The 24,969-nt window shown below is 30.4% G+C and overlaps 1 protein-coding gene across 1 annotated transcript in view; it reads left to right on the top strand.

Annotated features, from left to right (window-relative positions):
• The first annotated feature begins 1,043 nt into the window (after positions 1 to 1,043).
• The window catches only part of LOC134248579 (uncharacterized protein in xynA 3'region-like), a 30,479-nt gene continuing 6,553 nt past the window's right edge, over positions 1,044 to 24,969 (top strand). Inside the window, exons 1-7 of the mRNA XM_062730996.1 lie at positions 1,044 to 1,101; positions 4,855 to 5,054; positions 6,453 to 6,754; positions 8,444 to 8,584; positions 9,157 to 9,399; positions 20,730 to 20,836; positions 20,939 to 21,080. Coding sequence (XP_062586980.1) covers positions 4,859 to 5,054; positions 6,453 to 6,754; positions 8,444 to 8,584; positions 9,157 to 9,399; positions 20,730 to 20,836; positions 20,939 to 21,080 — 1,131 coding nt within the window. The 5' untranslated portion in view covers positions 1,044 to 1,101; positions 4,855 to 4,858. The remainder of the gene's footprint in view (positions 1,102 to 4,854; positions 5,055 to 6,452; positions 6,755 to 8,443; positions 8,585 to 9,156; positions 9,400 to 20,729; positions 20,837 to 20,938; positions 21,081 to 24,969) is intronic.

Below are 24,969 nucleotides of genomic sequence, written 5' to 3'. Positions count from 1 at the left end.
ACAAAATAATCTTCTGTTTTAAGACATATGCCCAAAAGGTAGAAAAAAATGTCTGTTTCGCAGTTTACAGATGAAGAATTCAAAAGTAAAATGGTAAGGAAAAAAATAAATAACAAAATCCAATGTACATGCATGTAACATATGCATATTTTAATTTGCTGAATGCAAAAGTTTATGCATAATTTTTTTTTATATTCATATACAAGAGATTTAGGCATTGATATTACTCTTCAAACAATCAGTTCGTCTGAAGATTTGATCATTAAATTTAAATGGAAACACAGAATACTATGAGAATCTTTCTATAAATTATTTTTCACTTTCGTAAGTTGTTAAGTTTGTATATTCTTTGTAGTTAACAGAAAATTCAAGCAAGAGTGAATATCTGACAGAAGGTGAAACTAAACCAGACAGGTTGGCATATTTATAAATAGCAAGAGCTCGGAAGGTTTATATTGTCAGCAATAAATCTCAAATACTTTATGTCTTTGGCTTCATGTAAAGAGTGTTTTTTTAATAGTGTAAAGAGCAATCTTGTCTCATTTTATTTCAACATCTTATCACATTATCAATCTATTTGTTTACTTACTTAATAGCTTCTGTGCATTTATACCCTTTGACTTAGTTTATATATTTTAACATTTCATAAAACCAGCACATGAGGTACCAAGGAATACTGAAAATCAAATTAACAAGTAATTCTCTATTCCCTATGCACAAATGGTAGTAAATGAACTTCCTGGTTCACAAGACCAGTTTACAGATGAAGAGTTTAAAATCAAACAGGTATGGAAAAATTAGAATAAAAAAATCGATATATATACATGAGCGTAAAATATGCATTCCCTTTAAGTATAATGTATAATTTTGTCTATATATCTTTTTGAAACATATTTGCATGTAATTATTCTTATAATTCTTCCAATGTTCAGTTTAACACTTTAATCACTAAATCTTAAAGGAAAATACAGACTACTATAAGAAGCTTTTTTAATAATGAGTTATTTTTACTTCCACCCATACGTTTGTATTTTCCTAATAGTCAACAGAAGATTCAAGCAAGAGTGAATACCCTTCTGATAACAAAACTGAACCCAGCAGGTAAGCATATTCATTATTTCTAAGAGTTCGGATCGTTCATCTCGTAAACATTAAAAGAAAAAAACACTTGAGATATTTGCGCGACTTCATGTTAAGAGTTTCTTCTACTTTGCGTTAAAACTAATCTTGACTCCTTTTATTTGAATCTTTTACATGCATTGCAAAGTCAATTTGTCTGTTTTAATCACTTTATAGTTTCTGTCCATGAGATTTACATGTAAACTATATATTCTAAACATTTAATAAAATTGTTAACATTATTTTAATTATTTAATTAATAGATTAATTGCTGTTTTTACTTCCTTACTGATCGAGAAGATTTTCAGGAAGAAAGATTTACTAATCTATACATATGCCTTTTAACAAATTATGCATATTAAAGGTTCAACAACAACCCACAAAATGAAAATTTTTGAACTTATTTCATATAAAGGAAAGCAGGAGGTGTTGTAGTTTATTGTAATGCTCATTTTTTTTTTATTTTGTTAATTTAATTAATTACAGATGATACAAACAAAATTTTGTCAAAAATTTGAAAATAACAACTTGTGTCATTATAAAATGAATAAAATTAATAACTTTCGCCGCCTAGTTTTTATTTTTTTTTTCAAATTTCGACAAAGATGGAATTCACAGTAAAAAATATTTTGTTTAGATTAATAAGGATAGTTTCAATAGGGCAGAAGACCTTTGAACATCACAGAAGGTTTACAATTTCCTGACATTCTAGAAATTTATCATTTGCCTCATTTGCAATGCAATTAGGCCAAATAATACATACGAATCCAAGCATCTATTTAGACGTTGTATCATCTGTCCTTAAGTATAGATCGTGCAATGACTTTTTATTGTATATTTGAAATCGTCATAAAAATGATGCTGAAATGTTTTTGTTATAGATCAGTGGTATAATGATTCCTAAAGTCGAAATCTAGGTTGTATTATAGTTTTGTGGAAATAAAGCTGCCCAAATGAAACGTATTTTTTTTTTTACATTGAGTCATAAAAATTTGATATCTTCAAACGCACAGAATAAGTTAAAGAAATAATAGGCATTCAAAATTTGATTGAAAATTTGACCTTAATTACAGTTTCTTAGATGTTCCGTGGGCCGGTGAAATGTTGAATATTAACCCAAGTTAAAAATTGACCCAGGGTTTATTTGGCAAGGTTGAATATTGAACGTATGGGTTTTTTACATTGAAAATTGAGACCAAAAGTCGTTAAATTTATATCCTGGTTCATATTTCAAAAACGTGATAATTTTTTTCCGATGATCTCAGCAAGTTGAAAATTGACCTTGTTAAATATTGACCCCACCGCAGAGTTTGAACATTTTTTTAACTGTAAAGTTATTTTACGGAATAAAATAGTATCTCTATATTAAAATTTGGTTTCAATTTTTCCCTTTTCAAGAATAATAGAAATAAACCTATCAACCTTGTATATATGTACATTTTGATCAGTATACGGATTCAGTTATCTTCAAGCAGGACAACCTTATTTTTTGAAAATACAATCTAAACCCCATATCACCAATAAATAACTGCAAATCTATGATAGGACATAAAACAAAAATCCTGGAAATCTGGTGTCTAAAAAGTGAGCCTTATATATATTGATCAGGTGTGCAAACCATCTCATATAGTCAAATTCAGTATAAAAATCAACCAAATCCAAAGCCCTAAAATTTAGAATGAAACACACCAGCCAAATCGAATCCTATTATATGGTATATTTGTGAAACAAATCAATGTAGCAACCATGATATATAAGTAATGACTTATAACAAGATTATTGAAATCTCTGTAACAAACCTATCTGTCAATAGTATAGCCTGCTTGGCTTAAAAATTGATCGTTTTCGGAGCATAGTCTTGTGAATTAGATAATTCTTATTCTAAATGATGTCATTCTAATTCTATTTAATGTGATTTCTATTCGATTGGTAGTTATTCCTATTTGATAACTTGTAATTTGTATTTGATAAATTGCTATTACCATTTGGAAGAAATATGACAATATGATTCCTATGTCATAATATATCATTCCTTTTGAAAACATGCGTTTCCTTTTCGATGTCATTCATATTTAAAAACATGCAATTCCTATTAGCTAACTCTGTCCTTCCTATTTGATAATTTTATCATATGCAATAAAGTTGTTGGTCGAAAACGCCATTCGATTTTTATATGATAAGCTTCTTATTGTATTGCAAATTAAAATATTATCTCTCTTTTACGACGCTTTTCCGTTTCTTTTTCAATAATTACATTCTGGGAAATATGACAAAACTGGATCTGGTCGTAAATTCAATTAAAGGTGCATGGACACAGATTTGAAGCTAATATTTTCTTTATAATAGTACGACTAATATAGTTTAATAGCATTTCAAACAAAAATATATTAAAAATCTTACTACATCACAAAATTTTTATAACAAAGTTTTATAACAAATTTTTATAACAAATTTTTATAACAAAGTTATTAAAATTTCAATTTTTTATACGCGTTTGATTGACACTATTATAAAATTTAATTTTTTTCTGAATACTAAGAAAAGTGGCAATCTTGTTTATAAATGAAAAAATATGAAAACTATCATCCAGAAAATTCAGAGTAGAAATGTTTGAAAGCAAACCATACATACAGTATATTGTCAGTCGTGGTAAACAGACTTTAAAAACTGAAAGCTCCCAGTGAATCTTAAACATCAACAATAACAGAACTCGTGCCCAGTTTACAAAAACTGTATCTTTCGCAGGTGAGATCTATTTGTAAAACTCTGTACATAATACTTAGCACGGGATGACGATACTATTGAAGGGGTTGTGCGATCTAACACTTCTATTTTAAATATAATTATTTTTCTTGAACAAAGTTTATTAATGCATAATTATAACAAGATTGCTACCTTTCCTGAGAATTCAATATAAAAGTAAAATTTGTGAGAGTGCTAGGATGTGTCAGTCAAACCCATCTAAAAATTTTAATTTTCATTAACTTTAAGATGAAATACTTTTTTTTTAATTTTTGGTGTGGAATGCTTTTAAAATATCTACACTGTAAGTCGATAAGTCGTTATATCATACAGAAAATATTAATTTCAAATCTGTATCCATGCAACTTTGAATAAGAATTACATGTTTATCATGATTATCGAATACAAATCATTTTAGAAATGACAAAATGTCGTATAGGAATCGTATATTTTCGAATAAAATGACAAGTTATATGTAAAGGTGATGTATTCTCGAACAGTTATAACTTTTTTCGCACAAGAATAAGAACTTACCTATAGGAATAATATTTTTTTCGAACAGGAATGACATGATTTAGAAAAAGAAAAAAAAAATCTTTTTTATAAAAATAACGAAAAAATATAACAATGCAACGCTTCACCCGTCATACCATAAACAGGTGAAAGCGGAATATTACTTTACAAATACGGAAATTTTCACTTAAGATAAAAAAATGAAGAATAAATAATTTCTTTTCTTACACTATATAGTTTCAGTTGACCCGGATTAATTTTCAATCCGGGTCAAATATCAACGTTACACCTATTTATCGTTGTATCGTATTTTCGCGCGCCTTCTCCCAGCAATGGAAAAAAAAAACATTTGCAGTGAAATGTTATGGTTTATTAAAAAAATGCCAATGTATGAAAAAAAAATACAGACTATTTACTGTTTATTGAATATATTTCATATTTTAAAGCGCATATTATTTACATATCTACAATTTTATTAAGATTAATGGTTCGGCCGCCAACAGAAAGTCCGCAGAATAAATTAAGTATCTTGTTTGAAGAACTTCAGAAAATTCTTGAGAGTGATGAATTTGACGACGGCCTAAGGAAATACTTACACGAATCCAATCCAGACTATTTGAGAAAAATTGAAAAATGTAAGAAAGATTTGTTAAAGGAGGATCATGGAATTGTAGTTGCAGGTAATATATTGTACAATAAATTACTCTGTTCAACACATTTAATGGAAATAAAATCTATTACAATCATTATATTGTTTTTGTAAAGATAGACTGAAAAAAAATATAAAAAAAAGTATTAGAATTTATTTTTCAAGGTGATTTGAAAACTCGGCAGTAAAGATTGGAAAATGCAGTTATGTTTCCTGAGTTGTTCCAAGGCCCCCGGGTAAGGGAGAGGCCATTTTAGTGAATCAAAGTTTAAAATTGAAACATAATGGAAAAACCTTTAAAAATATTTTCTTCTCAGTAATAATTAGACCAGTACAGCTCAAAATTTTCTAAAAGGTTCCCGATGTTTGTTAATTCTTAATTGTTCAAAACATGGTTAAGGCATTCAATACCTAATAGGATCAAATTCAATGCAATTGAATACATAACAGATATGTAGGCACTGAATACTCAGTTTATTTAGACATACTTCCCATTTATTTGCATTAGTATGTATATTGGGGTGTTGTGACCTTGAACTATGACCTTTTTTTTAACTAATAAAACAATTAATTAAAAAAAATTAACTGTAAAAAAGTTGTTTTCAATTGTCATTCCTTTTATCAGCAGGATTTACTGATATTCAAATTATTTGAATTTTTATTTTGAAAAAAAAAACAACAACGCTTTTCCCATAGAATTCAATGAATTCTTTGTTAATTTACAACTTCTTAATTATTGACATTTTTAAAACTTTCTCAAGGACAATCCTTTTCTATTATAAAATGCTTTAATATAAAATCAGAGTATTATGTTCTTGACAGACATTTAAAGGTAGATAATTTGGTCCCATTAGTGATGGAAATCCTCAAATGGGTAGGTTGAGGCTACAAGAGGAATCAAAGTATTACAAGGGGAATCTGTTGCGGGATAATTTGCATAACAAACGAAATCCGTTATGCATAAAATAAATTATCACACGTTTCCAGCTATCGTTAATGGCCCTGGCATATTCTAATAAATAGACAGTGATTTCTTGTATTGCCATTGCATAATGAAATAAAATTACAAATTTACATTTTGAAAATATACATTCATAGATTTAAAATACAGGAGGCCTACCATTTCAATTTCAATAACCCCGTCCCTTGACGTCAAACACAAAGACAGTTGCACGAGATTTACATGCATATAAGGCCTCTTTAGCATCTCAGATTCAAAGACGGACTCAAGATATTCACGTGTGTATTAGGTCTCCATAGTTCCTGAGGTATCGCTTGGAAAAGTTTACATGTCGGAAGAATTATCAAGATATCAAAATATCTATTCTTAAAAGAGTTATCACAGAGAATACAAATAGAAATGGAAATATCATAGTATAAATTACTTTAAAAGAGACTAGAATGCAGTTAAATAAAATTCTCTTTTTAGGTGAAACGAGTGCAGGGAAATCAACGTTAATCAACAAGCTACTACAGAAAAGGATATTCAAAGGCAGAAATAAAGAATCCACATCTACAATTTGTAAAATAAGAAATTCTGAAGATATAAAGATTATAACTGAACTCTTAAATGGGGAAACAGAAATAATTCCTTTACAGTGCAGTATCGAAACAGAGATTGGAGAAAAGATATTAAGGGATACATTGAAAAGATTAACAGATATGACGTCTTCGAAAGACAGCAAAGATTTTCGATCTGTAGACGTAGGATTTCCGATACCTTTTCTGAAGGTGATGTATATATATATATTAAAATATAGATAATCCAATTAAAAGTTTCAGTGGTCGGTATTAAATACTTGAAATAAAAAGAAAAACACGAAAAACTTCAGTAAAGCTTTAGGCCTTTCATTCTATCATCAGAAGCTTTACAAAATAAATATATTATAATAAATATAAATATAAATAAATATATTAAAATATATATATATAATATAAACATAAAGCATATATAGGCTATTTTGATTAGTACCTTATGAAAAAATAAATGCATTGACAAACTTTTCGAAAAAGTACACAGGATGTGCATTTTGATCTGCTTAGCAGAATGCCTGCATGTCTTTTTTTTACTTGGTACATGATTGGATTTATAATGGTCAGTACAAGTTAGACCAGCTCTGAATTAATTGTTTTATAAACACAGTCAGGGGCAATGGACTGGTAATATGGAGCATTTCTCTAAACAATGCATTGTTTTAATATTGTTACATAACCCAGAGGCATAGTGTGTTTTGATGACATTCTAGTTATTGAAAAGGTGGCAATTGTCAGTTTACAGTGTACAGTAATTAATGTATCTCATATGCGATTTTTTAAAAAAAGATATTTTAAAACTATTTTATATAATTCTTTGAAATCAATTCTTATCTGAAATACGTTTGAAAACTTAATTGTAATGTATTTGTACTTTCAACAGCAAAAAGTGCATTTAAATAGATACAGAAATTCTATTAAAATAGTTTAACTTCTTCCATTCAATTTTATCATTTGCAGAAGTAAATAAATAATCAAATAAAAATAACCTAAACAATAATTTCCATCATCAATGTCAAATTCAATATCTTAAAATAGGTACATGCAAAATAATGCTGTGTAATGCTATGTAATGCCAGCATTATACTGGATTTTATGAAGTAATGCATAACATTACATTACCATTACATGTAATGCAAATTTTTGGGCATTACACATTACTAGCATTACTTTGAGTTCATGTAATGCATTACAATTACAATTACCATTACAATTACCATTACCTCAAGCCTGATATATATATATATATATATATATATATATATATATATATATATATATATATATATATATATATATATATATATATATATATAACGTCGTCATGTCAACGGAGTGGTTTTATAAACTTAGTCACATTCTGCGAAAGTGATGTGTTCTACCATAATATCTACATTTGCAAATGTTTTCCTTCATATAACACTACTGAAAGCAATGCGTATGTATAACTGTATAAATACAGGTACGGGGTCAAGAGGTCATCGATGTGCGTTTGGATAAACGTTTCGACGTAATTTCTCTTTGACTTCATAAAGGGTCGATACGCGTTTAGTTGATTACATACATTCCGTTTAGTTTGAAAAATAACGCATTTCACACGTTAAAAGTAACAATCAGGTAAATTTAAAGTATGAATAAGTCACAAATGTAAATATAAGTAATAAAGCATAATTTTTTTAGTTTATTTAGGATGTAAAACGGGTTGGCATATGATCAAATCTTCCATAAAGCCCTTCGGGCTTGATGGGATTTGATCACGTGACCAACCCGTTTTACATCTCAAAAAAACTCAAGAAATGATACCTTATTTCTTAAATAATACACGTGATTTTATTTTATTTATATTGCATTTTTTTTTTCAATTTTTTAAATCTATCACTCCGACAGGGCAACACAATCATAGTTGATACTCCAGGAATTGGTGGTTCAGGAGAAGTGAGCAAGAAAGTTATGGAGTACCTCCCTTATGCAGTTTCTTTTATTTTTGTTGTTGATGTAGGAAGTGCTGGTGGCATGCAGAATGATCGGGTACTTTTCTTTGCTAAGTCATATTCATTCTTAAAATTTGAGAGTAAACAAGCTTCATTTAAAGACACTGTGTCACTTTCGTCCTTGTTTTCTTTATCAGCATATTTCATTCCTATGGTCTTTTTCTATGTAAATGATAAGTGTCTTTTATGGCCCCACCTTACACTTATGGTAGTGATTTAAGCTAATATTATTACTGGTGTGCATGCATACTATATGAAGATGCTTTAAAATTTTATCTAATCATCCATGTTTTTGCATCATTCTGAAACCATTCTCTTTTTTTTCAAATGTTTCTCTCCCTCATATAACTAAGTGTAAAACTTTGAACATGATTAAGTCTCAAACTGTCCATGGGTTCCGGACTTAATATATATAAATCTACTTTAGGAAATCCTTTTCATGGCAAAATGCTTTTTAAGAAAATATTCGTGAATTAACGACTATAATGACTACACACAGTAGAGTTTTTCTTTTATTTGAAGTGTTAACTTGTGCTTTTGTCTGGGATATGCAAATAAGCATTCTATCTTCAAAGTCGAATAACTTTTTACTACTTAAACTATTCAAAGCTTCCGGAGATTCTGAGGTCAATAATTGAACTACAGTTAGAAGATGAGATGCCATGCTTTGATCCAAGAGAAGTAATCTTTATTACAAATAAGTGGGACACAATAGCGAGAGATGGGGACAGTGATGAGGACAGCAGCGATGAAGATCAAGAAGAAAAGACCTGGATTGAACTTAAACAGGATATAAAAAACATCTGGCCTTCTGTAAAAGAGGAAAACATTTTCAAAATGAACCTTAAGCATGTAAGAATTACTGGAATCTTCCTTCATTTCATAACTCAGAAAAAAGCATTGTAGTATTTGTCTTACGTCATGTGCAGAGTGTTTCAGAAAATATGCTGCCATTTTAATTTCTGAAATTTCAATTATGTCTCATCAATACCATGCCGAAAGATAGCTGCAGATCTGTAGCTCTCCGAAAATATATATATTGATATTGATATTGATAGACCGGAGAGCTACAGTGCCACCCATTTAAAAAACTGTATATTTATTGCGCACAAAAAGTGCGCTCGGTTCTTGATTAACTCTTCCAAATTCTAACCTTAATTGTAAAATATGGAAGATTTCAAAAAATTCCTCTTTCCCCTATCGAGTACCCTCATAGTTGACATCCGAACGAAGCATATTGGGTCGAATTATCTTTAAAACCAAAATGGCAGTATAAATAAGCGAAATGTTCGATGATTGCAATAACAGGATCAGGAGGGCCATTAACAACCATTATGAGGAATGTTTTGTTGTCGAAAGTGTAAAAGAATATGTTAGGAAGACACGGTTAGTAATATTTTGAGAATACAGTTTTAAAAACATGGAGAAATAAATCGAGAACCGAGCGCACTTTTTTGTGCCCAATAAACGTACAGTTTTTTCAATGGGTGACTCTGTAGCTCTCCGGTCTATCAATATTTTTTTTCGCAGAGCTACAGATCTGCAGCTAGCAGAAAGAGTATCAAAAACTTAAACGTAAGACTTTACCTAGTTCAAACGACATTTTCGCTAAATGAATAAATATTATCGGCGCAGGAAATTTCTTATTTCGAAGCACGCAAAGTAACCCTATAAAATGTTCGTGTCGTGGTCATTTATAATGCTTTATATAAATTTCCATCCGTGACCTTGTATCTACTCGGTAGATCCGACATTTAGGATATACAGTGTTGTTGGTTTTTTAGTGCTTTATATATATATATATATATATATATATATATATATATATATATATATATATATATATATATATATATATATATATATATATATATATATATATATATATATGTGTGTGTGTGTGTGTGTGTGTGTGTGTGTGTGTGTGTGTGTGTGTGTGGGTGCGTGAAGGGTATCAAACGGGGACATTTGTTTGTTTACACACCTTCCAACCGGGGACGACCTTCCAACCGGGGACGTCCCCGGTTGTCTCCGATTGAAAATAGCGCCAAATTCGAAATCAGGGATGTTTAATTACCCCAAAAAGCCGAAAAAATCCATTTTTTAACATGTTGAAAAATGTCCCCGGTTAGTTAGGATTAAAAGATGTGTGTTAGTGTGAACTTTTCATAATGAGCGAAGGTTCGTACTTGGGGGTTACACACGTGTCCCCGGTAGTATAGTGAAAAACGTGTCACGTGACCTTTCCTGAAACAAACATTACCTTGAGATATATTATCTTTCTTATTTTTAAGTCCGTATTTTTTTTTTAGATTTTAAAGTTACACATATTATGTTACGTTACTAGGGTATAATCATCAGCCAGTCTGACAAACGTTCGTGTTAATGGAACATCTGGATTATAGATGTACGATTGACTTTGTACTTACGCATGTAAATTAAGTTTCTTAATCGAGCCTATAATTTTTTTAAGGAATGAAGGTAATTTAAACTTAAGTTATTCGAATAATTCGATAATTCTAACATAACTTGGGGCAGTTTGCACGTTATAAACCATGCATTATTGCAGTTTGATGATTGACGATCAGCAGTTGCGATACATTCAGCATAATTCATAGGCGTCAAAAGAAAATTAAACCGGGGGGGGGAGCTAATATTGAAAGGGGCTAACCCCCAATAAAACCGTTAACCCTATTTTCAATGTCCACATAATGTATATCTTTGCAAAAAAGTGGAGTACTTAAGTCGATAATTCGAAATAATATTGTTTATATTATGTTTGAATGCTGCAGTAGGGTTGATTTTCTTAAGCTTAAACATGATTCTTGATTTAGTGACAAAATAATACTCATTTAAATAAATATACTTTGGTATTATTCGCATAGTTAATTAAAGAATTTCCTGTAAATATACATTTCACCAGAATTGAAAGTTGTCATGCATTTTTTTTTTTGGGGGGGGGGGGGATTAGAGCGGGGTTGGTGTTGAAAAGTAACAGCTTACAGTGTTTTTACCATTTTATTTCTAGGCTGTTATTTGCATAGCTAAGGATGGTACACATATCCATATACATGCATGGGATTCCTATAATGTGCCTTGTAATAGTGGTGTGGCAAATGCTAGCTGCAGAACGGTAGTTCTCCGAAAAAATATTTTGACAGACTGGAGAGCTACAGTCCCATCCATTGTGAAAACTGTATATTTATTGCTTGGACAAAAAGCAGCGCTAAGTTCTGAATTAATTTTCCATTTTTTTTTACCTGAATTGCAAAAAAAAGATATATCTTAACTCTCGTACAAATATAGGTGACATCTGCACAAAGTGCGTTGGACCAAATTATGTTGCATACCAAATTGAAAGTATAAATTGTCGAAATTTTTGATGATCACAGGAGGGCTATTAACAACAATAAAATTTTAAAATAAAGCTTCGACAGTCTGAGATTCTGAAGGGGAGAGATACTGGAATAAAAAAATATCAATAAATGCCTCGCTTCATGAAAACGAAATGTTTAATGTGGCGTTGAAGAGAAGGAAGGGGGGGGGGTATGCTGTAATATTTCCATTTCTAATTTTTCTCTCTGTGATAACTCTTTGAAACTTAGCGGAGTTAATTCATTGGTAATTATACCGGAATGTAAGTTAGACAGGTCAATAGGTCAGGAGCTAAGGAGGCCTTATATGCATGCAAATCTCGTGCGCATCTGTCTGCGAGTCTAACGCTAAGGAGGCCAAATTTGCATGAAAATCTCGAGCGGCTGCTGTTGTGTTTGACTTCAGTGGTCGATGGCTATTGAAATTGGGATGGGAATCATCGTGTAATTTAAATCTATGTCTGCATTTTATTTAAGTCTAAATCTAAAATTTTATTTTCACAATGACATGGAAGTATAAGGAATCATTGACTAGGCTTCGCCCATAATGCAAATTATCCCATGTTTCACACTATTGTTGATGCCCTGGCATACTATACTAACTCGACAGTGATTCCTTAATTGTATGCTGTCTATATGCCACAGCGATCTGATCATACCCCTTAGAATTCGAAGTGTGTGAAGACGAGATATTGAAAAAAAACCTATATATTAAACCTGTGCGATTCATACAGTTAGCTTATATAGAGTATTTTCAATAAATCTGATTAATTAAAAGGATCCTTTATCTGTAATTAACCAGTAACCATTGTAAATATTCGGACAACCATTATATCTGCTACTAGTATTTTCAAATTAAAAATATAAAAATAATTATATTTTTATAATACACAGAATAAGTAGCAGTCCACTCCCGGTACGTCGGTACGTGGAAGTTGTTATGCATGGACATATAGAGTAGTACAATGCTTACGTTTGATCACAGTCGAAAGATAGAAAGGAAGAAGGCGTAAAGAATAATGAAGAAAAAATATTTAATCATTTGACTGCTTTTATGAAAAAAGGGTCCTTAAGGACATACGCAAGGTACCTTACCTGCTGATAATTTTTCAAGATATTCTAAATTTAAGATTATAGTGTCATCAGATGTTTATAGACAAAAAATCAGCATGCATTACCAGGGTTTTCGAAATTATGAAAATGTTCCCATTATTCAAAGAAAAGTATACAAAAATTACAAAGCACAATTTACAGATTTTTTTCGAAATTTGTTTTAGAAGAGGTGTGCAAATCCATAATAATAGAAAAATTTAAAGTACTGCACACAGGTCAATCATCTAGTAGAATTCAACTCCAGGTAAAAGCTCAATAAAGTTCAAAGTATGTTGCATACGACCTTAAGGTCAAAATTTCAGAAAGGTATCGTCGTTATTCAGTAAGAACATAAAATGACGTCGCGTGCAACGAATTAAGTTTCCAATCATTCAAATAACTTTATAACATATATAAACTCTTTAAAGATGTTTTTTTTATAATTGTCTTCTTTCAAGATCTTGAATTTTCAATATATACCATGAAGATGAATTTGTTCTCTCCCATAAGCAGATCTAGTAATTTCGACGGGAGGGGGGGGGGGGTATATACGGATTCTGAAAACAGATTTTGTTTATTTGGAAATATAATATGTGTACCGTACAATTCAACACTAATAATTATATTTGATATTCTACCTCGATTAAAAGATACAAAGCACTATACATTAAGACATAAAATCTACTGATGATATACTTTTTCTATAAAAAAATGTCGGATGGTCATTTAAAGGAAGTAAATAATTTCTTGACAGCTTTATATATTGTTTCTTTTCAAATTATTTCATGCATATATTTTTAAGAATAAGTACACTACTGTCGATGTTATCATTACTTCACTTTAACATTGATTTATACGCTTGGAGGTTTGATGAGGTGTGGATAGGAGTTCCACATTAAATGTATTTAATTCCTAAACAAAATGCAAACTCAATTTCAAGCTTTCATCCGAACAAAATAGAATCAAAAGTAATTATTATCAGAGAATAGCTTTTCGGCATCTTAAATTTTATAATTGCTACCTTTTAAAAAACACTCCGTATTTTCACTCAATTCTTCTCCATTGAGGTATTAGAATAATTCATAAACATGTTCCTTCTTGTATTTTGATAAGCCTAAGGTACCTGTATATACATACGTCATTCACATTTTTTTTTGTATTTGCATGTTATATACAGGAATGTCCACTTTTGTATTATAACCATTTATACCAACAATGTCCCCTATTGTAATGTGAATTTTTATACACAAATATGTCCCCTATTGTATTGTGAATTTTTACACACAAATTATGTCCCCTATTGTATTGTAGTTTTTTATACACAAATGTCCCCTTTTGTATTGTGTATTTTTATACACAAAATATGTCCCCTATTGTGTTGTAGTTTTTCATACACAAATGTCCCCTATTGTATTGTGTATTTTTATACACAAAATATGTCCCCTATTGTGTTGACGTTTTTTATACACAAATGTCCTCCATTGTATTGTGATAATTTATACACACAGTTCCCTATTTGATTAAGATATTTTTTTTTAATTTATTCCCAAGATATACTAGTATTACAAAATTCTTTCTGTTGTTATGCTGTATTTTTTATGATCTTTTTTGTACTGATTCGCGAATGTCCATACAGCTTACTGATATTCTTCATTATCCATTCATGCGTCCTCTACTTTTCGGTTATAATCAAATGTAATGCATACAAATATCGGTCTTTCCCCTTTATAATCTCACCCATCGTAAAACTAGCTCTATAGTAGAATTTCGCCCAAGGAGAACTGGCTTAATCAAATGAGCTAGTCCCCGCCCCCAAAAGCTTATTCTCAGTTATCCATAACACCACAATCCTCATTAATATATAATTTATTATTATTTTTGTGTAGGTATAATTGTATATATAAAATGTATATCATTGATGGAGTAAACAAGGTTCCAGTTCCCCTCAACCAGGTCCTGACCTTGGGGATCTGGAATCTTGCTAACCCCCCTTAATGACATTCTTTAACTGTATAATAATTACCTCTTTTAAACGAGTTAATTATCTCGAAATAATTTTTCCTTAGAGTTGATATCTGTTAAAGTAAAGAATAACAGAACTAGAAATAAGCGTATTCGAGTTATTAAAATGTCTGTGTAATATGTAAAATGAAGAGATAAACGAATTGAAGAATTGTTTTGCAACTGATTGATTAGTGTTTTTTTATATGTCAAAAAAGTATCTCCTTGTTCACGACTTTTTTACAGCAGTGATAAAGTTAATCCTTAAGATTATTGGCAGCAGAACAGCTTAAGAACAGCTTTTTCATAACTTAGCCCCAACGCTAAGTAAAATTTTAGCCATTTATCAAACATTAGAAAGATAATCATTAATGGGATTTAAGGTGAGAAAAAAGTGTGTAGAAAACTAAGGATAGTCACAGAAAGATGGAAAATTGAACATCTAAGTAAATTAAAATTTCTTAGTACATGTATTTTTTAAATGTATATTTTTAATCATTTACAATCAAAAAATATTCAAGAAAAGATTCCCATCTATACGATCAGTTTTTGTTCGTATCATCTGTCCTTAACATGATAACAAACCTGTTATTATATACTGCATGAAATGCATGAAATTGATTAATGGATTCCTCTGGAGAACTCTTCACTCATATGTAAACGTACGCCACCACTTTCCGGTGGAGAGCTCCAAAATTTGCCCTTCACTCGGCAACCAGGGTCATTGAGCAGTGATGGATCATTTTTGTGCCAGCACCTACTGCGACACGGGACATCGGTTTATACGGTCTCAAACCCGCGGCTAAAGCAGGCGCGGATCTAGAAATTTTTTCCAGGGGGGTCCACCAAGTCAAAAAAAAAATTCCAATCCCAGAAATTTCTTGACAAGCAAAAAAAAAAAAAAAAAAAAAAAAAACGTTAACTCGCCCAAACTTAAAAAACCTATTTCGTGGGTAGATTAATATATTGGATAAGTATCCTATCAATACCGTCCACTCCAACGAAAACTAATGTTTTTTTAGCCTCACGAAATACGAATTCTATGAAAACATATTACAACTAGAGGTACTGTGAGCAATGAGCTCACTAAATAATACCCCCACCTCCCATATGAATATAATGGCAGTATCCACGTTTTGCTCTGGAAAATCACAAAAATAGGTGTCAGATGAAAAAGTAAAATAAGAGGTGCACAATGGCAATATGTAATAAAGATTCTGTGAAAGTTTGCATTGAATTTCCTTCAGTGGTAGGAGAGGAGTTGCAGATAAGAGATGGGTACCCCAAACGTAACAGACGGACGTGCAGACGGACGGTCGGGCATACCATTCTTTTTATATATACCCTCCCACTGTTCAAGCGGGGGTATTATGAACCTTACGCGCATGAATTCTGCACAATCAATATTTTTTTTTATACTATCACCGTCATCAAGCAGTGTTGATTGTTGCTACGCTTGCATTTTGAGGGCGTGGTTTCATTAGTCAGCGGATAATAGTGGCTGTGTCTCGGGAAATAGTCCTGGTCAGGGGGAACTAGAATCTTGCTAAATCACCAATTATATACTTTCTGACTATTATACCGATATAAAAGTAATTAAAAAAATTAAGGATTACGAATGACCGGGTATTAGCTTCCGGACTAACGCACGAGGATTAGCCCCTTAGCATATTAGAACCGATGCAAAAGTAAAATCTAGAGATACATGTAACAGATAACCGGGGAATTAACTTCCGAAGCAGGGATTAGATCATTTACAATATGTAACTATCTCACGGGGATTAGTCCACTCGCAGAGATTTCTAGGGAATTATTCACATTTTACTGCGTAACTTTTATAGAGGAAAAAATCAGTAGACGTATGAAATAAAAGGAGATAACTTACTCTGTATTTATGAAATGATTAATTCGTTTTCACATGATACGAACTCAAACAATTCTTCCGTTCATTGGATTCAAGCAAAATATAAGTAGCAAAAAGTATGCATAAATAAGGGACTTTCTATGAAAAAAATCTTTAAACAGCCTTGTCAAAAAGAACATTAAAATACATCTACCGCTGAGCCACTAGAGGTGTTAATACATCTAATCTGGGGAGATTTGCGTTTCTTTTGAAAGCTTAACATTTTGGTTGATGAATTGAAATATATACTTCCTAAATGTACATAAGTTGAAAAACACTAATTTACCATTTAAAAATCTTTTTGTCGTTTATTTCATTATAAATGCGGCTATGGTTTATATTTACTCTCTATATGACAAGGGTTGGGGGTCCTATTCTGATAAAGAGAGAACTTCAAGGAGTAATTTGGTTCTGGTGGTTCTTGGAGGGAAATTCTGCTCTAGAGTACGATTCCTTGTGGAGCAGATGGGGGTTGGCTGTGAGGGAAATGCAACTCTACAACAAAAGTGTCTACTTTCTGAAATAATTTTTTTTTTACAATGAGGACGAGGGTGCTGGAACCCGCCCCCCCCCTTTACAGTAGTGAGTACAGTATACATATCTCAAGCAATCAGACGATTTTGCAAAAAGTTAATCGGTTTAAAGTACCCTATTTGCAGCAGTCGCAACTGAAATGTCATGTAAATTTTCTTTTATAATTTAAGCAACGGTTATGGAAAACATATTTAACTCCTGTTTTTTATTTCTGTTAATTTTGTTCATTTGTATATTTCTTATAAAAAATAAAATTATTAGCTTTAGTTTCATAAACATTTGGTGCCATTAAAAATACTGCACAGGTATAATACTTCCGGATCATCGGTTTTCTGCGTAAAACAAAAAATGAATAATTGTCTTTGCTTTGAAAGATTTTTTAGTTAATGTTTTTTTTTTGAATAAAAGTACCTGATTATGGAATGCCATATACGACAGCTAACTGCTTACTGCCAACTGTCAGCTGCTTACTGCCAACTGCCACACAAACATGAATAAATTTTATTTTTATATTGATTTTTATGTGAATTTTCAAAAAAAGAGAAGAAGAAGGAAAAACCGGCGCGGATCAAGGACATTTTTTTCCAAGAGGGTCACCCTGGTAAAATTAAATTGGTTAAATGACCAACATTTTTTAAACTTATGTTATATAAAATGTATGCGATTGATAAAGTACATTGTTTATTTTTTTTATTTGATTCTTTTTTTAAATAGGTATATAATAAAATGACTATTTTCTGCTTCTAATTTTTAAAGAAGACCCCCCCCCCCCCCCCGAGACAACAAAACCTTTGAAGAGAGAAAAATAAAATAAAAAAAAGGTTTGTCGTTTCGCAGAGAAAGATGTCTTAAAAATAAATTAACATTTTTCTACTATATTCTATAGTTAAAAATTTCCTAAAAGGAAAGGTATATATCTCCGTGTGTTATCTGTGTGTTATAATGTTTCACAACTAAACAAACTAAAACTGACCTTGGACCCGGCCTCCAAGAAAACGCCGATCAAACATTTATATCTCTTTGTTTTTACAAATAAGAGATGTTTTACATGCATAGATCTAGAGAGAGGGATCCGGACCACCCCGCTGAAATTTGTAAAGTTATTTAATGCACAAACTAAACCAACTAAAAGTTATTTAATGTATTAAAAATCAATAAAAAGGGACCTTAGACACCCCCTCCCCCCCCCAGGAAAATACGGAATCGTGTTAAGTTGGTATAAAAAAAAATGTCATAGACATGAAGGTATGACGCATTAGAAACCCCCTCTCCCCGACTGAAATAAATTTTCACATTTAGGGAAGGATTTACAAATGTACATTTTTTCTTGTCAAGAAATTTCTGGGTTGGATTTTATTTTTACCAGAGCGACTCTCTTGGAAAAAATGCCCTTGATTTGCGCCTTTTTTTTTTAATTCACATAAATATTAATATGACAATAAAATTTATTCAAATATGTGTGGCAGTTGGCAGTAGGCAGCTCACAGTTGGCAGTAAGCAGTCAGCAGTTGGCAGTAACTTGAGTAAGCAGTTGGCTGTCGTATATGGTATTCCATACCTGATCAAAGATGCAATGTAATATAAATATTTTAAAGAAGTCGTCGTCGACTGTAATGAAGCGTATACGTAAATGCATTTATTTGATTTTAAAGTGTTTATCGATTATATTCAATACCTGAACATTATCAATAGGTCAATGTAAATTTTTCTTTTTTTTTTAAATTGGTCATTTTTTTGAGTGGTATTATCAGCGCCCCCTTCTGATCTTGTGTTATATTTTTTTATAGTTGTAAGTATGTCAAATGACAATATTTTTTCTTGTTCAATACTGTAATTCTGAAACAAAAACTTGGAAAATCATAAATTACATGTAAAAGAAGTAGCTTTGAATTTTGCAAACTATGTTGCAATCACCATATTTAAATTCCATTAATCATGTCACTGCGACAAAGAGGTCAGTGATGCCAAATTGATAAATTTAAGACAGATTCCTAAACTTCAAAATTATTTGAGCAGAAAAATTTAAAATATATTTTCATTATGCATTAACTGTTCGTAATTTCCATATTTGATTTAAAATAGTAAGCATTCAAGTGCCTATGAAGACAGCGGTCTTAATCAGTGATGAGAACGGTTGTAATGAGTGAATAAAAGGCACAAAAGAGAGGATTTTATTCGTTTTGGAAAATGTCCCCGTTTAGATACAATAAAACAAGAACTGGTGTGTGAATATTAATGAGTGTGAAATAGGTCCCCGTTTGTGCTGTGAAATGTGCTTAGCTTAAAATTAAAGATATTGATATGTTCTCATTATATTTGTCATCAGGGTTACATGGTGATTAATATTTTAAGTCAAAAGTCAATGAAATATCAAAAATGAAGAAGTCCCCACTTTGACAGTCTTTAACCCCTGTCCCCGTTTGACACCCTTCACACGTAGGTGTGTGTGTGTGTGTGTGTGTGTATGTATACATCCAAAGTCTCTTTTTGTCAATACAATAAAAAACTATAAGTAACATCGAAAAGTGTTTTATAATCATCACGTTTATCATAGAGCTTGGTTGTGAGAAAACTGTTGATGTCTTTTTCAAATAAAATATCCAAGTATGAAACAAATGTGTCAGATTCTGTGGTATATTTTATCTCAAGCTTCCCAAAATATATCGTATCAACATAGGAATGGATTATACCATTGTTAATTGACAGAACGTCGTTCATATATTTAAATATCGATTTGGAGACCACAGCAAGTGTTTTCTTTTCATGCATAATAATTTGCACAAATCCTGCTTCATATGAATTCAAAAATAGGTCCGCTGTTAACGAATTGGTACCTATGGGGAATCCAATTTCTGGAAGACTTGAACTCTAAAAAATACATACTAGATATTATCAATTAGAAACTCGAGCATGTTTTTCATGTAAACTTTAGAGTACCTGCGTGTGCAATCAGAACGTGTTTTAACAAAATATTTTCGCAAATTACCACACGAAGTCCTTAAAAGATAAATACATTTTGTGTTTGAACGACATCCTTGGATACATTTGTCAATCCCCATATTTCTGGATTAAGAAATCATCCTTATATCATTGCAAATGCATAATACTACTTGAAATACATGTTAAAACAAAAAAAAATGAAAAGACAAAAAACAATCATGTTAAAAACAGTTTCATTTTATAGGTTGAAACTGGCTCTTGCATAGATTTTGAATTATTCGTTGTACAGTTCATTTACGCTTTACTATGCATTATTTTCAAAGGTGTTTTCAAAAAAGATGAATGCTAGAACAGTTGCCTCAGCGAAAGAATTTGAAAACTTTCAACATTCTTTGAAACGAATTATTAAAGGAAATGAAAATATAAGACTTTTGCATCATATACGGTAACAACTTTAAAACTGTTATTTTTGTTTAAATAGAAAATTAATAAATTAAGATAAATACTAATAATAATAAGAAGAAGAATAATACACGTTTTATCTCAGGTTTCTGGACGAATTGCTGAAGAATATGGCAAAAGGAATCAATTTTGGACTAGCCTTAAGCAAAAGATGTGTAGAAGAACAAAAGGCCTTAACAAATAAACATCAAGCGAAAATCAAGGATTTAAAGAGAAAATGGAAAGAGGTATTCCTTTATTTTAGAAAAAATATATTTTTCTTATAGAGAGAAAACCATCTTTAACAAGATGTGCTATTTTATTATATTTTATCAAAAAAGCAAAACATCATATACATGTTACATAAAATCCATTTATTTCATAAGTTGAACAATTACTTTTTTCTATTTCCATGTATAAATCACAAAATATCAAAATGAAGAAAAGTCAGTTAGAAGAAATCGAGCTGAATATTGTATGTGTAATTGCATACATGTGGTACACTTAACTTATTTATCTTGGAGACCTCACCTCCAGCTCAAATACAGTCTATTTATTGTCTCCCAGATAAGATTTGTACAACAGGCTTATTCTACAATGAGTTTTTGATTTATAATTTGTCTTAATACATTTTATAACATTACAATATTCCATATGGTTCTTTTATATATACTTCAGAGAAAAATATTCAATATACTCTTTATATGATAACATATTTCTTCAGGCTTTTCCTCTTTGGTTTCTGTCTACAGTACATTTTGCATTTGTAAATTTTGCATGCAGTCAGGGATATTATGCTATTCGTAAATAATATCTTTTCATTTTTTTCCATTATATAATCTACTAACAATATTTTCCCATGATATATCAAATTTCAAACTTCCTGAACAACATTCCATATATGAGAAACATTTTGACATTTTACATCTCTACAAAAAACACATTTCATTTTCAACAATTTTCCATTTCTTAAACATTTCTCTATTACAGAATATGTTATTCAATAACCTATCATTGAAATTTGGTATGCCTCTAGCTGCAATTACTAATATATATTTTTTTCATATATAAATTTCCAAACTGTTTTTGGAATTTCAAACAATTTTTCATAAAAGTATTGATGTAATGGTGGTTTAAATTTATCATGACATAGAATATTATAAATCAATTTTGATATGAATATCGAACACTGTTACTTGATGATTGTTTTGTAAATCGTATGAATTATTTTCATATATGATATTTTCATACTGTTTATTGGTAAATTCATTATCAACAAAAATTTTCAAAACTACATTTTTCATTATTTATCATATATTCACAAATCCAATTTCTCTTATATACAACTTTATCGTAAAAAACCATTATATGGGTTGCATACAATATCACCAATACATTTGAATCTACTTTTCAGCCAATTTACAAAAAAAAATAACGGTTTGTTTTTATACTTCATTTTATTATTACACCACAGTTTCTCCTTTAATAAAGCATTCAAATTTAGCTCTCTTTTGTAACTTATACATTCATTAAAAAATAGTAGCATTTATTACAATTGTACCCGTGAAATAATGTAATTTATTCATTGAACAAAAATGATATCTTGTCACAATGTGAAATGATTTCATAATGATATCCTGTCACAATGTGACGAATATCAGAAGTGCGGGGAAACTCTCGATTACCATTCCCATAAGGAAGGTTGTTGTGAAAAAAATCTTCCTTGATCTAATATAAGATAGATGAAAAAAATAAACCATTTAGATAAACTGTCAAAATTACCAAAAACATGTTGCTAAATCCATGTTTACAGTGTTTTCACTCCACTCGGCTATGACGTCTCAGCCGCTCAACTATGATGTCATGTAGCCTATAACTGCATTACAAAAAGACAAAGGCAGAGGAAAAATCAAAGAATTTTTTAAAAAATTTTATCAATGTTTTTTTAATGTAATGAATAGAAATTCAATGTTTTGTAGCTGAATATGGAATTTATTTCACTCATGGGACAGGATTTTTTGATATTTTTACTCAAGTTTCGCACTCGTGAAAATATAAAAAATCCTGTCCCACTCGTGAAATAAACTCCATATGCAACTAAAAAATATTGAATATCCTTTATTTCTTTGTAAAACAAGGGAAGTTTTCCATAATTCGATAATCTTTTGTATCAATAACGTTTGTAATACATGGACATTCGAAATCAAAAATTTTCTCTCTACATAAACTATCAATAAATAGGAATAAGGAATTTGTTTTACTTGATATGTTTTAATCCACGATACTTTTATGGATATAAGTTTGAAAAGGACATCGACAATACTTATTCCTCCTTTTTGAACAATTCCAATCTGAATATTTCGTTTTATTCAGTCTTTTTTATTCCATACGAAATTGAAAATTAGACTTTGTATTTTCTTAACTGTATTTTCATTTGGAAAATTAAACATTGATCCAACATATATAATTTTTGATATTGCTAGATTATTAATTACACAAACTTTGCAAAGAATTGTTAATTTTATCAAAAAGTTTTTTTCTAAGTCGTCTACTATTTTTTGTCCAGTTTTTAATGTAACAAATCTCCTTATCATGTCCTATGAATATCCCTAGAGCTTTTATACAGGAATTATTAACGTCAACATTTTCTATTTGCCGATACAAGTTTTTCCATTGACCTGCAAGGAGACACTCTGTTTTGGACATGTTTAGTTTCATACTAGATACCTTACTGAATTTTTCTATAACCCTCTTAAGAATGTTTAAGGGACTTCTTATCTTTCAAAGGAAGTGTGCAGTCATCTACATGTTGTATTATATTTATAATATCAGTCATTCCGGGTTTTTGAAAACCTTTTATGTTAGGATTTAATCTAATAGCAATGACTAACACTTCTACTACAAATAGGAATAAAATAGAAGAAAGAGGATATCTTTGTCTTAAACCTCTATGCATATCACGTTATAGATTTCCACCCATTATTTTTCCATTTTAAATATAGGCTTATCATATAAAATGGTTATCCATTCTACAGAGTCAAAAGCCTTTTGGATGAAGGAATAACAGTATTGATTAAGTTATTTTTCTTCACAATATTCAAAAATATTAACAATTAATCTTGCATTAAGGGCAATATTGCGCCCTTTTATTTATGCCGATTGATTTACATGTATTGTATTATTCAGTATTTTTTGTACTTTGTTTGCTGAGATAAAGGGTATTATTTTGTAATCAGTATTTATTAGATTAATAGGTCCATAATTTATCAGGTTCTTAGAGTCACGTTTTTTAAATAAAAGAGTTATTAAAGATACTTGTCATTTGGGTTTTTTAAATAAAAATCTTTATGGTTTTCCCAGAATGTTTGATAAAATTCATATAGTAGTCCATCAAGTCCTGGTGATTTATTTTTCTTCATTTTAAACACTCCTTCTTTACAATCAAATATTGAAGGAAATTCATTCTATTCTTCTATTATTAGAAGAATATTATTCTATTCTTTCCTTACCATTTATAGTATATTCTAACTGTAAATCGTTGAGATATTCCCCTATCTTATTATCAATTACATTTTCTGAAGTGTATGATTTCTCCAAAAATTACCTGTTGATTGCAATATTTCATCTTCATCAAAACAGAACCGTGTTCAGTATTTAAATATCTTATATTTGATATCTGTCTTTTCTTTTATAAGGTTAAGAAATATGAAAGGTTTTATCTCTCCATTTTCAGTCCAGTCTGCTCCTGATCTAACTTGAGCACCTTTTGCATTTTTGTTAATCAATTTTATTAACTCCTTTTCTAATTTTCGTTTTCTATTCATATCAATTTTTTAATAGGGCAGGTATTATATTTTATTTAATTCTTCTTGAATTAAATTTATTTTATTTTGTGAAATTTTGAAAGATTCTTGGGAGAAATTTATACAAAAATCTTTTTCATCCCTCTTTAAGTCTTCCCAAGATTCTGTTGGGTTTTCTCTATCGAAATAAATATCTTTGAAAAAAATATTCATATCAATGATAAAAGTTACATTTTCAATTATAGATGTGTTGAATTTCCAGTATCATGGACCTCTAAGGTTTTCATTTACTAACATAGAGAAGATTATACAATTATGATCAGACATTCTTGTT

The sequence above is a fragment of the Saccostrea cucullata genome, unplaced genomic scaffold, assembly GCF_032062105.1.
Source record: "Saccostrea cucullata isolate Sc308-1 unplaced genomic scaffold, CSIRO_AGI_Scuc_v1 ctg1945, whole genome shotgun sequence".
In the NCBI taxonomy this organism is placed as follows: domain Eukaryota; kingdom Metazoa; phylum Mollusca; class Bivalvia; order Ostreida; family Ostreidae; genus Saccostrea; species Saccostrea cuccullata.
The sequence above is the reverse complement of the archived record's forward strand: the minus strand, read 5'-3'. Positions and strand labels throughout refer to the sequence as shown.